At 24.6% G+C, this 16,800-nt stretch overlaps 3 protein-coding genes across 3 annotated transcripts; 2 read left to right on the forward strand and 1 right to left on the reverse strand.

Annotated features, from left to right (window-relative positions):
* Window positions 1-14: 14 nt before the first annotated feature.
* Window positions 15-8,747, forward strand: LOC114127091 (nonsense-mediated mRNA decay factor SMG8). Its single transcript, XM_027991224.2, has 18 exons — window positions 15-329; window positions 1,216-1,375; window positions 2,108-2,230; window positions 2,303-2,454; window positions 2,525-2,665; window positions 2,730-2,834; window positions 2,908-3,038; window positions 3,108-3,176; window positions 3,254-3,360; window positions 4,434-4,664; window positions 4,739-4,950; window positions 6,648-6,866; window positions 6,928-7,037; window positions 7,146-7,334; window positions 7,408-7,722; window positions 7,804-7,975; window positions 8,058-8,234; window positions 8,415-8,747. Exons 1-18 carry the CDS (start codon window positions 283-285, stop codon window positions 8,542-8,544), a joined length of 2,790 nt encoding a protein of 929 aa, XP_027847025.2. The 5' UTR covers window positions 15-282; the 3' UTR covers window positions 8,545-8,747.
* Window positions 8,636-13,298, reverse strand: LOC114127093 (cytadherence high molecular weight protein 2-like). Its single transcript, XM_027991227.2, has 12 exons — window positions 13,121-13,298; window positions 12,883-13,065; window positions 12,670-12,825; window positions 12,022-12,150; window positions 11,837-11,947; window positions 11,537-11,582; window positions 10,333-10,402; window positions 10,159-10,260; window positions 9,706-9,823; window positions 9,433-9,548; window positions 9,202-9,354; window positions 8,636-9,123 (listed from the first exon to the last, which is right to left on the reverse strand). The coding sequence occupies exons 1-12, from the start codon at window positions 13,121-13,123 to the stop codon at window positions 8,931-8,933; spliced, it is 1,380 nt and encodes a 459-aa protein (XP_027847028.2). The 5' UTR covers window positions 13,124-13,298; the 3' UTR covers window positions 8,636-8,930.
* Window positions 13,299-13,434: 136 nt separating this feature from the next.
* On the forward strand, window positions 13,435-16,584 carry LOC114127092 (probable ATP-dependent RNA helicase DDX56). The gene is made up of 9 exons (XM_027991226.2): window positions 13,435-13,718; window positions 13,799-13,960; window positions 14,060-14,197; window positions 14,849-15,036; window positions 15,114-15,374; window positions 15,435-15,611; window positions 15,675-15,816; window positions 15,882-16,124; window positions 16,201-16,584. Exons 1-9 carry the CDS (start codon window positions 13,659-13,661, stop codon window positions 16,474-16,476), a joined length of 1,647 nt encoding a protein of 548 aa, XP_027847027.2. The 5' UTR covers window positions 13,435-13,658; the 3' UTR covers window positions 16,477-16,584.
* Window positions 16,585-16,800: the final 216 nt, after the last annotated feature.

Raw genomic sequence — 16,800 nt, forward strand, 5'->3', positions numbered from 1 at the left:
AAAATAGTAAACAAAATTGTATTTATTGTTTACTTTACTTCACCCATTTTAGTTACTAGCCTTTTTAGTTTAGGTAAAATAGGTACTTTTTTACGTATCAGTTATCGTTATTTACGTTTCGATACACAATTTGAAACTGCCTTAAATCATTGATTACAAACAGTATCTGAAAATACATATATATTTTTTTTTGTTATGCGATTGAAGTTGAACAGTTAGTGTTAAGTAGAATACTTTTTTTTATTGAAAAATACTAAAATTAGAAATAAAATATTATAAAACATGAAATATAAGAAAATATCATTGCCTTTTGATGAAAATTTTATCAGGTAAAAAATGTGTTATGTAGATAATATTTAAAACAAATTAACAACGGTTTAACTTGATACCTAATTCTTTTTGTATTTATTATTACTTATAAGTTATAATTATTAATTAGTTTATTTCAATATTGCTTCTATTATTAATAAATAATTTATACTCCTATAATAAAATACATTATTATAAATAATATTTGTAATCAAACAAAACATAAAATATATAATAATGTTGTTAAATCATGTTGTTATACCTTCTTATATTTTTAACATACTTATTAATTTGAATCAAATCAGTATAACTTTGTTATATTTTAAAACTGTTCAACATTTTTTACATATAGTGTTTTATATCACATTATTTCTTAGGTTTTAATTTTAATAAAAAAAATATGATTTGAGAATATTGAACTACAGTAGAACTCAGATTATCCGAACACGAATCATCCAGATATCCAATTAACCCGACAAGAAAAAAAAAGTCTGCTTTTTTTAGTTTTAAAATATGTCACATTGTATAATTAAAGGTTATTTTGTTTCAGTTTAATATTTTAATAGTATTATTTGTTTATGGTTATGCATTATAAATTATATTACATACATATTAATAATAAATACATACATACAATTATATAACCTTTGATATATGATATGTCGATCATCCGGATCACCCTTGACATTAATTAGTCCGGATAATCGGAGTTCTACTGTATATGTTTTTTATTATTTTAATAATTTTTGTTGTTACCCTAACAACATGTTGAAAATCAAATATGTTTATGAAGATAGTACCTAATACTATTTCAATGTTTAGTCTGAAATAGTTACTTAACTTTTAAAATAATTGTACATTTCTATGTTTAATTAATAATTTATAACTTGTTTATATTTATTTCAGTTCTATCCAAGACAATACCAAACCAACTATTATTGTTTCTATTTTTGGAAAATCTTCATTAGCCTCCAAATCATGCAAGGCTCGCTTTGTAAATGAGTTCTATGATCGTCCAATATTTAATTCATCTTTAGTACAAACCACTTCAAATTCAAAACTTCAGGTAACTTTTTGTACATATATAGGTAAGATATACTTTATAAGCTACAAGGCCAGTACTTAATAATATTCAAGGATATTAAACTTAGATAAGTTCCAGTACATTATGTGTAGGTAGTAGGTACTATAGTTAGGTATACATCATTAATTCATTATATAGTTGCTATAGTCTTACTATAGGTTATTTTTATTTTTCCTTACTGTCTTTTATATATATATATATATATATATATATATATAATATGAATTACTACTTAGATTTTAATCAGAGATATACAGAATAGTTAGAAAAATATTCTTCAATTTTAAATTTTGAGTTGTTATTTGATATACAATTGGTTCTTTGTAGCGGGTACTTTTAAGAGGTAAAAATTATAAATTACCAATTCTTTTCAAAATAATTGGGGAAAAACGAAAAATGAGAATTTATATGCAAAATAAGTTTTATTGTACTTAAAAACAAATTACTATGGTTACTTAAAATTTTCATCAAGTGTTAATTTAGCATATAATGAATGATACTATTTTATACATTTAACATTTTGATTTTTCCTAAAAATGTTGATTAAAAATTATTCGCTTGATCAAAAAATTTGAAAACCTAGTACATAATTCTTCTTTTATTCAGTAGTGATAATTATGTCTTGTAAATGATATCAAATTTTAAGTTATTAAAAAAATGTTCACTTATAACAAATACTTGTATTATTATAATTACTATATGGTTTATTTTCAGTCATCAATTGAATGTTTTTATGATGAACCAGGCGGAATTGTTTATCTTCATTTAACTGGTTCTTTTGATAGTCATTCAATCACACAAAACATTGATGAATTATCAACAGAAATTGAAGAAAAGGTAAGAACATTATTAAATTTAACTTTTATTATATAAATAATAATATTTAAACTTTTTTATTTATATTTTTAGGGTTTTTTGAGAGTTTGGTCATCACTGAAATACAATTATGCATGTTCATTATTGTTTTTGTTTAATGTTTCACACATTCTTGTACTAACAAATCCTGTTCCTGTATTTGACACTAGCTACTTAAGTTATTTCAAAGCTCTTGATTGTTCACGGTTATTATTATTATTATTTTTTAATTGCAACCTGTTATAATATTTTATTAATACTAATTTTTTTTTTTAGTTCGAAATTTCTCAACGCAATAAAATCTACTTTATCAAAAATACCTAATGTATCTACAAGTTGGTTGGAAAATGCCAGACTGTGTTCACCGAGATTATTATTTTATTATGAAACATGTCCAAATGAATTTAAAAAAAAAAAGTAGTATAAGTTATTATAATAATTTATAGAAATTCCTAATTCATTTTGTTGATTTTTTTTGCAGGCAATCAAATGGACCATGTCACCCAGGTTTAAAAAAAGCAGAGCATTCTTTAGAAGACCAAATTTATTGTATACTTAGAAAAAGGCGAATTGTTTCAAATATAAGGTATTCAAAACCGTTAATTTATTTTATAAAATATATACATTGTACCTGTATGTATTACTTTTTAAAAATGCAGCACTCATTCTATATTTGCTATCCCAGCTAATCAAGAATATGTATTTATGGATGATTCACCTGATCAGATTTTAGACTGGGATGAATTTTTAACTAACTCACTTATCAATTTGTGCAATAGTTCATCTGTTGGTTTGTATTCATAACATAAATTAAATATTTTACCACACAATTAGATAATAATAAAGTAATTTTTTGTAGAAATTAAAGATCGTTTCATTGATTGTGGACTTGAAGAAGATAATGTAGAAAAAGACTTTTTAAATAAAAGTTAGTAAAAATAAAATAAAACTATCTTTAATTAATAAGCAAATAAGTATAATTTATATTTTGTAAATTTGTTTCAGGTCATAACATAAAAAAATTTTTATTTGACCACATTGATGTAGCATTCAAAAAAGGATTTGATGATAATATAGGTAGAAACGCTATTACAATTTCAAACTATTTTGAGGTATTTTATTATAAATATTAAAAAAAAAAAAAAAAAAAAAAATTAAAAAAAATACTTATTAAAATTATCTGTAGAGCCGAACATGATGTCTTATTCACTTATTTCTTTTCTCCACGATTTTTGAGTCCGTATTGACTTTTCATTTATGCTATGATGTATTTTTTAATCTGTTCAGGAGATTTTTAAGCTTTTTTTCTCACATTATCAAATGCTTTTTCCATTTAGGTTTAAAAAACCTTTGTATATGTATACCTTTGTTTATTATTTTTTATTTTTATTTTTCTATAGTAATACATAACTAAGAATTACTTTCTTATTCTTAATCCAAATTTTAAATTGATCATCAATTTATTTTTCTATAGGCTATGTTAATGTACTTCCTTTTCTTTGAATATTTTAACTTTTAAGTCAATATAATATTAGATTTATTTTATGTACTTCACATCTTTCTATTGAACTCAATTACAAAAAATTTACTTACTAATTAATTATTTTGATTACATAAGACATAATAGTTGTATTCATGTACATTCTTGTAATCCTACACATATGAGTTCATAGTATTACTACTGGTTTATCAAAAACGCTAGATTCTTGAAAAAAACTAGTTATTAAAATATAAATTGGGTACAGATTACAATTTGCATAGCTCTTTTATTGAATTATGTGTGTAGAATGTAGATGTAGTTAATATCTTCTACAAGTTTATAACTTTTGTTAACAAAAGATTCGATCAAATTCTTAAAGGGATAATCCAAAAATAAAATTATAGCAAGTTGCGTTAAAAATTTGGCAGATTACTGAGCTTGCTGACTGCTGATAATGTCAAAATATCAAGAAACCTTGCAATTGATAAATGATAATTTTTATAACTTTGTTAAATTGACAGAAATTTTGTATGAGTAGTATTAAAAATATTACAATTTATTTATTTTTCCATTCTCAATAACTGTTTTAATGTTTTTTTTTTTTTTATTATTAATAATAATTAAGTTTATTTTATCGTTAGTGGTTGTACATTATTTAATATTTAGATTTTCAATAATTATTTTACTTAAAATTTGTTGCTTTAGGCTCCAGCTTTTAGTACTTGGTGTCAAGTAGCAAATGAAATGTACAATTTATTTGTCGTGGCTAATGATCTTGATGAAGAAGCTAAAATTGCAATGGAAACATTGAGATCATTTTTAGATATAGATACAAATTTTAGTGAGAGACGCTGCCGTAAAGTTCAGCCTATTGCTATGGCAGCCTACCAGGAAAATTTACCATCACATTATAACAGAAACTATCATGACACTAAAGTATGATATGATAAGATACAATTAAGTGGTTTAAGTAAAATTTGTAAAATTTGTATTATTTTCTATGTTTATAGGTAGCTCAAGCACTTTCAGTGTTTGCTCAACATGCTCGTGGACCTTTACTCGATGATTATATTCAAATTTTAGTTCAAGACTGTGATAAATTTTGGCAATCGGGTCGTCAAATGTGTGAAACTTTATCATTGACTGGAAATCCCTGTACACAGCCTTTACATAAAGGGGGTACTGTTGATGGACCCATCAAGGAACCAGAACAAGATGACAAGTAGTTTTTATTATTAAATCAATATTGTTAACAATGCTTCCTATATTATAATTAATTCTTAATTCTTTAATGTTACTTAATATTAATACTTGCATGAAAAGTATTTAGAAAATTTAAAATTGCATTATTCTTATAAATATAAGACTCAATATTTTGACATTTAAACATTTTCCCACTATACCTATTACCTATTAATATTTTCATATCCAGAACATCATCCACTCCTCAAATTTATTTATACATAGTAATAGAAATCTTACAAAATTTATAATTTTGCTTGGAACAGGACTAATGTAAATGTCTATTTTCTCTTCTATGGATGTATCTAGCTCTTACACAATGTTAAGCTGTACAAATAATGCTAGAACGTATTTTATTTAGTACTATAGTATATAATTTCAGACAGTACGAACCTATGTTACATGTAATTTGTAGTGACATGATCTTCTAGTGACACACCCAAGGTTTGTTTTTTATCTTTCAAGTCATGGTTGTAGGCATTTTTAAGTTTAAAAAAGGGTCATCTAACTAGTTGACACACAAGAAAAATAAAACAGAATTAAAATTTTTTTTTGACATGCAGGTACTGAAAGGTTTGCCATTCTTGTATTATTTCATTACATATTCATCATAATACAATTTACTCTTTTCTAATATTATTGTATGTTATACTCACTAAAATATGTCATTGGATACAAAACTCAGGTGTTAATCCCTTGCAAATACGTATAATTGGAAAAAATGTTCTCCTTTAATTTTATGATATATCAACATTTTTTTTTTAATTAAAAAAACCAGGTGTTGTTGATATTGCCAAATATTTTGTTTAATATTGATCTAACGGTTTTTGTTTTTAAATATGTAGAGGGCTACCATCAAACAGTTTCATTTGTGAAATACAATATTATATAGTAGTATACTGATGTTAACAACCCTGGTTTTCAATACTAAATTTTATTATACATTATATTCTCTTATTGGTTATAAATAATCATTTACATTACTTTTAAATAATGTTATAATGAATGTTTTAAAAATTAAAACATTGTTCACTTACAATAAATTTGTAATAATATTTGAATTTAAGACTATTAAAAGTACCTATAATTTGAGTATACTATACATAGTGTTTACATAATTGTAAGATTAAATGTTTTCAGAACACTCATTCATACTAGTTTATTATTTAGTAGTATTTTTATATTATTGAATTTATTATTTGTTTGATAAAACCATTTAAATTCATGGTTATAATTAAATCAACAACTTTAGTAATTTAAAAACATTATGCTTTATTTTATTTGCTTTTTTATTAATAGTGTTTAATATATTTTAATTAGTAGAAAGATACACATTATTTGCATGGTGTAGAATAACACATTTTTAAACTTATAAATAGTGAATAGTCATGTTTTTTTTATATTTATGATAATTTCTTTATATTGTTTATACTTTTTAGCTTCTAGTAAACAACATTTTACATTTAATATTTCAGGGTATTAATGTAGACTATATTGATATTATGTTATAAAAAATAAAACATGAAAAAATGAAAATTGAATTATCCATCCAAATAACATAACAATGAGATCAATATATTTAAATTATTCAAAATATATTTTTTCATGTTTATAAATTTCATTGGGAATAATTTTAGTTGCTCATCGGTTGAAAGTAAATTTTTATTGGCTTTACAGTCATATTAATAGGGATGAACTACTTACTATGGAGCATTCAAGTAGTGTCATGTACTTGTCAGCATGCAACTGTGGTCATAAACAAGGTACTCGTGAAGACCCATTTACAATTCGAACAGCAAACTATGATTTTTATCAAATTATGGCCAATGATTGTGTCTGTGGTTGTTTAGATAGAATTAATTTTCCAGTGTTCCAACCAAGTACACAAGATTATAGGTGAGATTTTTGAGTAAACTTGCACATTAACCATTAACTATAATGACAACATTTTGTATAGAGCGGCACAATTATTTGCAAAGCCTCCTGTGATTGCTGGTAGAAAAAACAGTGCTGGTTTGTTACACACACCAACGCAAATGGGCCACACACAAGTATTAAGTTTAGGAGGTAAATAAAAGTTTTTTTTTATATTATAAATTATTCTTAAACTGTTTCATTACTTTCGATCAAATATTATTATTTTAATGGCTCGATTTATATATATTTTATGTTTAGGAGTTTTTGCCAGTTGTCATTCTGTAGATCCAATAAATGAAATTTTGGGAGAGGCATCTCGAAATAGGGAAATTCCTGACAGACAGGGCCTTACTTCAATTGAATTGACAAACATGCAAAAGAATGAAGACACTATCTCAGGAAATCAGATTGTTATTAGAGTAACTGATACAGATGGTGACTCAAAGGGTAAAATGCGATGATTATCATTTAATATATTAACTAATAACTACTAATATTTATGATACATTCATATTTTCAGAGAAATCATTAGTTCGACAACCAAGCACGACAGAATACTTACCAGGAATGTTGCACACTGAATCGCCTAATAGTTTGTTGCCTCAATTCCCATCTTGGTCTTTAGTATGTCTAGGCTCGTCTTGTTTGTATTCACATAATATAGGACTTCAAGAAACACAACATCCTGGGTTTTTAAATTCTACAGCTTATCTTTTACCTTGGGACGTTACTGTTCGATTAGAACATCATCCTAGGGACCGATATTGGAATTCTGATAAAAACAAAATTAATTCATCTCCTATTCAACGAGGACGAAAAACAAAAGGTTCTCGAGGTGATATTATAGAGCAATTATATTAAATCATTTTAGTATTAAAAATCAATAAATTAATTAATACAATAATTGTTGATGTAGAATTTTCTGTTAAAATTTTTATTGGAGTCGAATATGAATGCCCAAGAGGACATCGGTTTATGTGTTCAGCACCTGACAAGATATTAACTACTGCAGGTAATGGTATTGTAAAAGAAAATGGGAATAAAGTTTCTAATTCAGATATGCCATTGTACTTTCCATGCCCTTGCAGGTAATGTATTAATTTCAACTTTTATTGTATTAAATATTTTATTAAGCTCATTTGAAAATAAAATAAATTATTTATTTTACAGCTCAGCTCCATTGATGGCTCAGCTAATGAGAATCCACGTTGTAACTCCTAAGGCACCTGTGCATGTTACTTTAAATCCTATGGTGCAACCTGATGAAAATGGTGGTCCAATATTTGTAACTGGATTTGATACACCTATTGAACTTACGCAGAGTACTTATTGGGTACTTCGACTGCCGTATCCTTTAGATTTCTACGTTTTTATTTAATTTGTCATATATATTTCAATATTTATAAAATAGTGATATTGTAAGAGAAAAACTATTTTATTCTTTAGAGATTTTTTTAAAAATTATTTTAATATTAACTAAATAATATAAGTATATTACAGAGAATACCTTAACTTGATCATGTTTAGTTATGTGTATGCTGGTGACCGAGGTCCTTATCTTCCACCAAAAGAACCATCACAGAGTCAAGGAAAGCTTCTTAAAGGGGTTTATAGTGTAGCAGAAGCAACAACAGACAACAACAAACTTAACATTTAAAAAAAAATCAATATTTTTATTATTTGGCACAATAAATTAATGGAAGGACTTAATTACATGAATAATACTCAACTTAAAAATAATGTAAGCTTTTAAATTTTAATTATAGTAAAACAAACATTATTATTTAAAGTGTATAATGTATTAAATTATTTATAGTACTTATAAAATAAATAATATATAATTCAATTTTTAATTAAATATTATATTTGTTTTATTATTTTGAAGTGTGTAATGAGATGACATTTGAATAAATATAGTTAATAAATTTATAATGAAATGCAAATTGTTATAAATAGTCAAAACAGATTACTGTTCTTACTTCTTAAAAAAAATTGAAAATTTAAAGAATTATATTAAAATGAAAATGTTACTTTCAGTTAGTTTTATTTGTTATCGGACATAGCAGTTAAAATGCAATCACATGTAGTGCTTTTTGGTATGTGTGAATTTTTATAAACAAGTTGTAAATGTTTTGACAATAAATCAGCATTAGCACTCTCTAACATAGCCACCTTTTTATGTAATACATTTAAGTGTCTTGCCATATTCCGTAACTCATTTTCTGACATTGCAATTCTAAAAAAAAAAAAAAAAATACATACGATTTTAGATATAATATAAAATAAAATTGTATTTTAATGATTTTATTACTACCTAAAATCAATATTTCGTTTTTCTTCTTGTAATGATCTATAATCTGTCTCAACTTGTTTGCGAAACTCTTCTTCTGTCCTAAATCTGCGTTTTTGAATGCTTAACTGTGTTTTAAGTGACTCCATTTGACACTGACTAGCTTCTAAATTACCTCTAAAAAATAAAATTTAATTATAAAATATAAATACATATATATGGAAATTAGATAATTCTGAACTGTTTATTATTTACTTTAAAGCTTCTATTTGCATTTTTCTTTTTGATTTGTACTGTAAATGCTTAAGTGCCAGTGCATTATATTTTTCACCAAGAGATGACACCAAGGTCTTATGTACATCTAACTCCTCCTTAAATTGTTATTTATATTATTAATATAATAAGAATTAATTCAATTCCAAATTAATAAAAAAAACGAAATATTTCAGCTATTTCTATTTTGTTATTGATTTTAATTTTTTTAATAGAATAATTATATTATTAATTATTAAATGTTTATAAAAATACTTTAATTTTTTTTAGTTCATCTGATTGATTATTCAACATTTCATCCGTTAAAATAGTAGAAATTTGTTGTGGTGTCGCTAATTCACTAGATAAAAGACTTGGTGGTGTTGATTCTGGCCTATAGACAATTAATAAATTAATTTAAATTTAATTAAATAAATATTTATAATCCTTATTTTTATGGTAAGTTACTTTAATCTAAACCAAACAAATTTTTATAATTTGTTTAGTACTATTTACTAAAAATAAAACAATTTACTTGAATTATGCCTATAGTAATAACTAATAGTATCTTTTTAATTTTATACAATTATTGGATAATATAAAAGATATTGAAACACTTAAAATAATAAACTGTAAAGATGTTTTAACTGAAAATTAGTGTAATTCAATATTTTAAAATGGTTTATATTATTAGTAACTTAACATAATTCTAAAAATTAAACTATATACCCAAAAGTTCTTGTTATTTCATTAACATTTGGTTTTTGATTATCACTCTTTTCCTCTTGTGTAAAATCATTACAAAAATGATTAGCTGACTTGGTTCTATCACTAAAAATATTAAAAAATATTAAATAAATAAATAAGACTAAAAATAAAAAAAAATATGTACTAGTCAATTACCTAAATAATTGAATGCTTATACTTGATGTGTCATCATTTGTTATATTTCTGTTCCACGATATTGAATTATCTAAATTAAATTAATCGCAAGTATAAATATAAGATTTTTCATTAATTATTTTTTTACAACAATCAAATTCAAATGTAACTATCAGTAACACATAATTAACACCAAAAACAGGCTGGTAGATCGCACGCTATACCAGAAACGAGCTGGTAGATCTAACGCAACACTAGTCACTAGTACCCATAAAAAGTCAAATAAGTAAGTAAACTTTTTAAACTTATATTTTACTCGTATAAAAAAAAACAATTATTATTATAAACTAACTGAAATTTAAAAATTACATGCTCATTAATAAATTAAATCATAAGTAATAATAATATACTAGTATATTCTAGGCATGTTTTTTTTATTTTAATTCATGCATCTTATTACTCAATACTACATGCTTTATTCGGAGTTAAATAATATTTATGTATTTGATATTTAAATATATTGACCAACAAAACACAATAAATATAAATGAGGAATGTAGAATAAAAAAAAAATTTATTTTAAATTCTTGCTAATTTGATAGTTATTGTAAGTTACTTGAGAAAAATCAATCACATATGAAGTTACATAATTAAAAAACCCAACATAAACCATAAAACATTACTTCCAATAAGCTTGTATAATGTATTTTAGTTAATAATTTATCAACTATTAAAAATTATTTTTGATTGCTTAGTAGTTATATAGAAAATATTCATGCTTAATATATTTCAAGTATAATATACTTGAAAATTAATTCATATATCATGCACAACAAATTAAGATTAAAATAAAAATTTATTGTTTAGAAGTTGATTAGTATTAATTTTTCATTTTTAATAAAATTTACTAAAATATATTATAATTAAATATTTATTATTGTTCTTAAAGTTCACCTATTTTTAAATTTTCATTATATAAAAAGAAACTGGGGTTTTAATAACATTATTATTTTTATACAAAAAATTCAATACCGAAAAAAAACTTGTCAACTTCCAAACCTTAATAAGTAATAATTAATCTCCTGTTACACAAATAAAAATTATTATAATTTATTTAGTCAAAACTCAAAATCAGCAACTGTAAACTATAAAACTATCAATAGTTATAGTAACTCATCACAGGATGGTGGTTGCAAAGGCAAATCTAAAAAAGAAAATCAATTACCCAATAAAGAATCTTTCCCATCAATTTTGTTTGAACTTTCCGATAGCTAGTATTAGAAAGAGTGCATATTAAATAAAAATAATAACATTATTTAAAATTTTACTAAATGATACAAGTTTTTTTTATGATTAATTTAACTTGTTAATGCATTTAGTATGATAAGAAGATAATGTTTTAGTTTTTTAAGTACAAAAAAAATAGTTATTATTTTTTAATTTTTAATGTATTCTTCTGTATCTTAATACTTATATATTATATAGGTACATTTTAATAAATTAAAACTTATATAAAAAACAATACCTCCATGGATATCAGTTGAGTGTTATATTCTGTTTTAGCCATTTCATAAACACTTAACCGATCTTCTAATTCTTTAACTTGTCGTTTTAAAGATTCTTTTTCAGCAGAAATCTAAAATGAAATAACTTATTAAAAATTATATTTATTTTTAATGTTTTAATTGGTACATAAAGTCAACTGTTTACTTTAATCATTTCAATCATTAAAACATCATCAGATTCTTTACATATTCCATTAGCATCAAAACCTCTAACTCGTTTTAATACATTAACTTCATTTACAAGAGAAGTGTAACCATGAATCAAATTTGAAACCTAAAAATAAAAATAAATACTTTAACAACAATTTTATTTAATAAAATTTACTTTTCAATAAAATTGTGACATTTAATTGTAAGAATAAAACTTCAGCTTAAATTTTTTACAATAAAACTTGAAACTTAAACTTTTTCTTTTACACTAAAAAAACCTATCTATCTCCTAGTTATTTGAAAGGAAAATCAAAATGCTAAGAAGTAGGAAGTGATTTATTTGTATAAAATTCAATTGAAATATATCTATTAGTTTACCTTAGAGGATTATAACTTAATATACTATTTCTTAATTTTTAATTTTATACAATACTTAAGTTAGATATAATAAAATAATAAAACAAAAGTCTAAACCAGAAATAGAATAAAGTTTATAATTAGCAAAACATACTATGTTTAAAAAAAAAATGTGATGAAAATAGAGGTGTTAATAATATTTACTTTGAACCCCTACTTTTAACGGAAAGTTAAAAATTTTAACAATAAGTTATTTGTCATATAATAAAATATATTTGCACCTCACCTTATCACAGACATTATCACCATCTATTGAATCTAAATTATTTAATTCACATTCAAGCCTTGCAACTTGCTCTGCGAAAATGGACATTGTTTTTTCCATATCATCAATGCGTTTATCAGCAAGTACTCGTACATGAACCATGTAGTTTTCCATATCCTAGTAATCATTTAGTTATTGTTTTTGAAATTTTAGATAATATATGATATGACTTACCTCCAATTCTTCATTCTGCTTTAAACGTAGTTTTTCAATCATTTTCCTAGCATTCTGTAAATTGATATCTGCATCAACTAACCATCTCCAGACATGAATCAATTTCTCCTCAGTCTTTAAACGACTATAGTCAATACCTTCTTTTTCAAATCTTTTTTCAACATCTGACCATTCATCTTCACACTGGAAATTATTGAGTTAAAAAAATTGACATTTGAAAATAAAGAAAACCTCTTACCATGATATGTTTTCAATGTAACTTTATACTCAATTATTTTAGTACACTTATAAGCTACGTTGGAAATATTACAATTTTGAAGGTACACACAGAAAATAAAGTACTACCAAGTATATATCTATAGTATATCTATTACTACCTAGTTAAATAGTTAAAATTAAAATAAATATAAATCTTCTTTAATAGGTTATCATAATTCATATTATCATTGATCAGTGATCAGCTTATCACTATAAATTGTCTTGGTGACTACTGTAAGGGGCAGGGGCTGGCACAGATTTCCTGATTCCTACTTTTTCAAAATTTCGGAATGAGGCAAAAATGTCCACTAGAGTGAGTTAAGTCTAGTCTGATTCGAATCCTTATCATCTTATCAGTTATCGCTGATGGCTTATTAGCGCGGATTTAGCACGTGTTTATTAGTTATTACTTATTATAATTAAATTATTGTTTTAAATTGAAACCAAGTACACTGAATACTGATTCGAGTATTCGACTCGTTCAATTCATTCCGAAGAGTCTACTCATCAAGTTAACCATGAGCCACACACCTCAAATTAACTTTCATCAAATGAGTATAGACGATCGTATACTTAAAGTGGGTTTTATATTTTCTGTTTACTGTTATCTATTCCAAATTTAAAACAATGATTTATTTTACGACTTACTTCCCAACAGGCGATTGCGAATCAGGGATGGACAGAACCCACACTGGTTCAAGAACGTGGTATTCCGCTCCTGTTGGAAGGTAAAGATATGTTGGTGAGGGCAAGAACTGGATCTGGAAAAACAGCAGCATTTGTTATACCTGTAATACAAAAAATATTAGAATTCAAAGATGTAAGAAAATGATTAATTGTCAATATGTATCAATAATTTATAAATTGTCATGAGTTCATTGCCAATAATTATAATTCTTTAACTTCAAAAATATTTTAGATAAATCCTGATGACTTTAGTACACAAGCATTGATATTAGCTCCAAGTAAAGAACTATGTAACCAGATTTTTAAGAATATACTTCAGTTAACCATAAAATGTTCAAGAGTTGTTAAATGTGTTGATATATCGGATCAAGTTAGTATTATCACTATTAAAACAATTACAAATTAAAGTTAGATTTATAACTATATATTTTTTTTATAACCAAATAACTTTTAGCTCTCACTGTCTAAGTCAATAATTAAAATTATATAATTACTATAAGGCACAAAAGTAAATGTTTTAGACAATTAGAAATAAAACTAATATAACATCTAAGTAAAATATTTTATATTTTAAATAAGAAATATACCTATTTATTTATTTTAAACAAAAACAATAAAAATACATTTCTAAATATCAACATTAATAGATTGTATAGACAAAATGGATAATCGATGCTTTATTATATTAAAAGAAACCTCAGAAGTTACTCTACTCTATATAGGTAGTGGGTGTCAAGTAGGTATACCTCTTTATTGAACAAGTCTCCACAATAAATTAATTAAATTTAAATTTAATGATCAATTATTGTATACAAAAACAGTTTTGAATAGAGACAAATTGTTTCCTCTCGAGTTAGTAACATTAACCAATAATTTCAAGCATATTTGTTAAAAGTATTTTTACTTCTCTATAACCTGGTGACTTATAAATATTAAAAGCAAATATAAAACCATTATTGTGAAACCAATAAACTAATTATTCCATTGAGGATCTAAAATATAAGTTAATTTTTTTACTTAGATTGATATGAAAGAACAACAGCCTTTATTAAAAATACCACCTGATGTTATCGTGGCTACACCAGCTAGAGCATTGCTTCATTTACAAGCAAAAAACTTTACACTTAAAAAACTTCAAACATTGGTGGTTGACGAAGCAGATTTGGTATTTTCATTTGGCTTTGAAGAAGAAATTAAAGAAGTTATAAAGTGAGTAAAAACAAAAAGTTATATATTAATTCTATTTTAAATTTCAAATGATTTAATATATCACTGGTATACTATAGATTTTTACCAAAAACCTATCAAGCTGTTTTGGCTAGTGCAACATTATCAGAAGATGTTTTAGAATTAAAAAAGTTGCTTCTACGAAATGCTGTCATATTAAAACTGCAAGAACCTGATTTGGCTCCATTGTCACAATTGACTCATTACAAGTTGAATGCTGAAGAAGAAGATAAAGCAGTAATTTTATACTGTTGTTTTAAGTTAAAACTCGTGAAAGGAAAAACTATAGTATTTGTTAATTCTGTAGATAAATGTTACAAGTTAGTATATTTTTAAATTTAATTGAAGTTCGGTTATATTTATATATTTTCTTTTTAAAGGCTAAAATTATTTTTGGAACAATTTGGTATTCATACTTGTGTATTAAATTCTGAACTTCCTGCTAGTTGTCGATGTCATACAATTAATCAATTTAATGATAATATATATGACATAATAATAGCATCAGATGAAAAATTTTTAGATGAAGAACATGAAATAACTTCAACTAAGCCTAGGTAAAAACAAAATCTAACTATTAAAAATTTAAATGAAAATTATCAACTTATATTTATTTTTAGTAAACGCAAACATGATAAAGAATTTAGTATAGCAAGAGGAATAGATTTTCAATTTGTGTCTATCGTAATCAATTTTGATTTTCCTTTAGATATTTATTCGTATATACATAGAGTTGGCCGTACAGCAAGAGGAAAAAATAAAGTAAGAAAATCTTTTTGATACATAATCTTATAAATGACTAATTATATCTTATGTTATTTACTTAGGGCACAGCCATATCTTTTTTAAACATAAGAGAACAAAATTTATTAAAAGATGTGGAAGATTACATAAAACAAGGTATTTCAGAAGAAAATGACATATTCCAAGAATTTAATTTTAAATTAGAAGAAGTTGAGGGATTTAGATACCGGGCTAAAGATGCTTGGCGAGCAGTTACTAAAATTGCCGTCCGAGAAGCTCGACTAAAAGAAATAAAATTTGAAATGTTAAATTCAAAAAAATTAAAAGTAATACAATGCATTTTTTTATATTACCTAGTATGATTAAGTTTATCTAATTTGTAAATTTACATTGTTTTTGCAGCGATATTTTCAAGAAAATCCTCGTGATTTATTGTCTTTGAGGCATGACAAAGCTTTACATACAGTGAAACTACAAGACCATATGGCAGATGTCCCTGATTACATGGTGCCTACTTCTTTAAAAGATTATATAAAAGATCAAGAAGAAGAAGACAAAGGGACTAAAAAGAAAGATAAAGCATATTATAAGAAAAAACAAGTTGGGTATAAGAAGTATCATGCAAAAAAAGCCAATCCTCTAGTAGGAATGGAATACACTGGATTGAAGAAAACGTAAACAATTTGTAGTATTTATTTAATGTTTTTTTTTTTATGTGATTTTAATTACTTTAAAGTATTGTTCTACTTTTTATTTTTATTGAGTAATAAAATTGTTATTAATACATTTGTAAATTTATATTTTATTAATTATGATTAGTTATTATATAATATATTTAGGGTTACTTACTAATTTCTATTAAGGTTGGTTTTGAAACTTATGAAACTTCCCTTGGTCTGAACACTTTAAATTACTTTTTCTACATATAAACCAGGGATAGGCAACTGGCGGCCCGCGAGCATTTTTTATCTGGCCCGTCCTGACTATTCTACATTTCCAAAT

The sequence above is a fragment of the Aphis gossypii genome, chromosome 1 (genome assembly GCF_020184175.1).
Source record: "Aphis gossypii isolate Hap1 chromosome 1, ASM2018417v2, whole genome shotgun sequence".
Taxonomy (NCBI): domain Eukaryota; kingdom Metazoa; phylum Arthropoda; class Insecta; order Hemiptera; family Aphididae; genus Aphis; species Aphis gossypii.

Coding starts and splice junctions, on each gene's coding strand:
- LOC114127091 (XM_027991224.2), top strand. CDS start 283: ATGAAATATAAGAAAATATCATTGCCTTTTGATGAAAATTTTATCAG. Junction 3,361..4,433: donor CAATTTCAAACTATTTTGAG/GTATTTTATTAT, acceptor TTGTTGCTTTAG/GCTCCAGCTTTTAGTACTTG. Junction 6,867..6,927: donor CCAAGTACACAAGATTATAG/GTGAGATTTTTG, acceptor CATTTTGTATAG/AGCGGCACAATTATTTGCAA.
- LOC114127093 (XM_027991227.2), bottom strand. Junction 12,826..12,882: donor AGCAGAATGAAGAATTGGAG/GTAAGTCATATC, acceptor AATGATTACTAG/GATATGGAAAACTACATGGT. Junction 9,355..9,432: donor ATGCAAATAGAAGCTTTAAA/GTAAATAATAAA, acceptor TTTATTTTTTAG/AGGTAATTTAGAAGCTAGTC.
- LOC114127092 (XM_027991226.2), top strand. CDS start 13,659: ATGAGCCACACACCTCAAATTAACTTTCATCAAATGAGTATAGACGAT. Junction 13,719..13,798: donor TAGACGATCGTATACTTAAA/GTGGGTTTTATA, acceptor ACTTCCCAACAG/GCGATTGCGAATCAGGGATG. Junction 14,198..14,848: donor GTGTTGATATATCGGATCAA/GTTAGTATTATC, acceptor TTTTTTACTTAG/ATTGATATGAAAGAACAACA.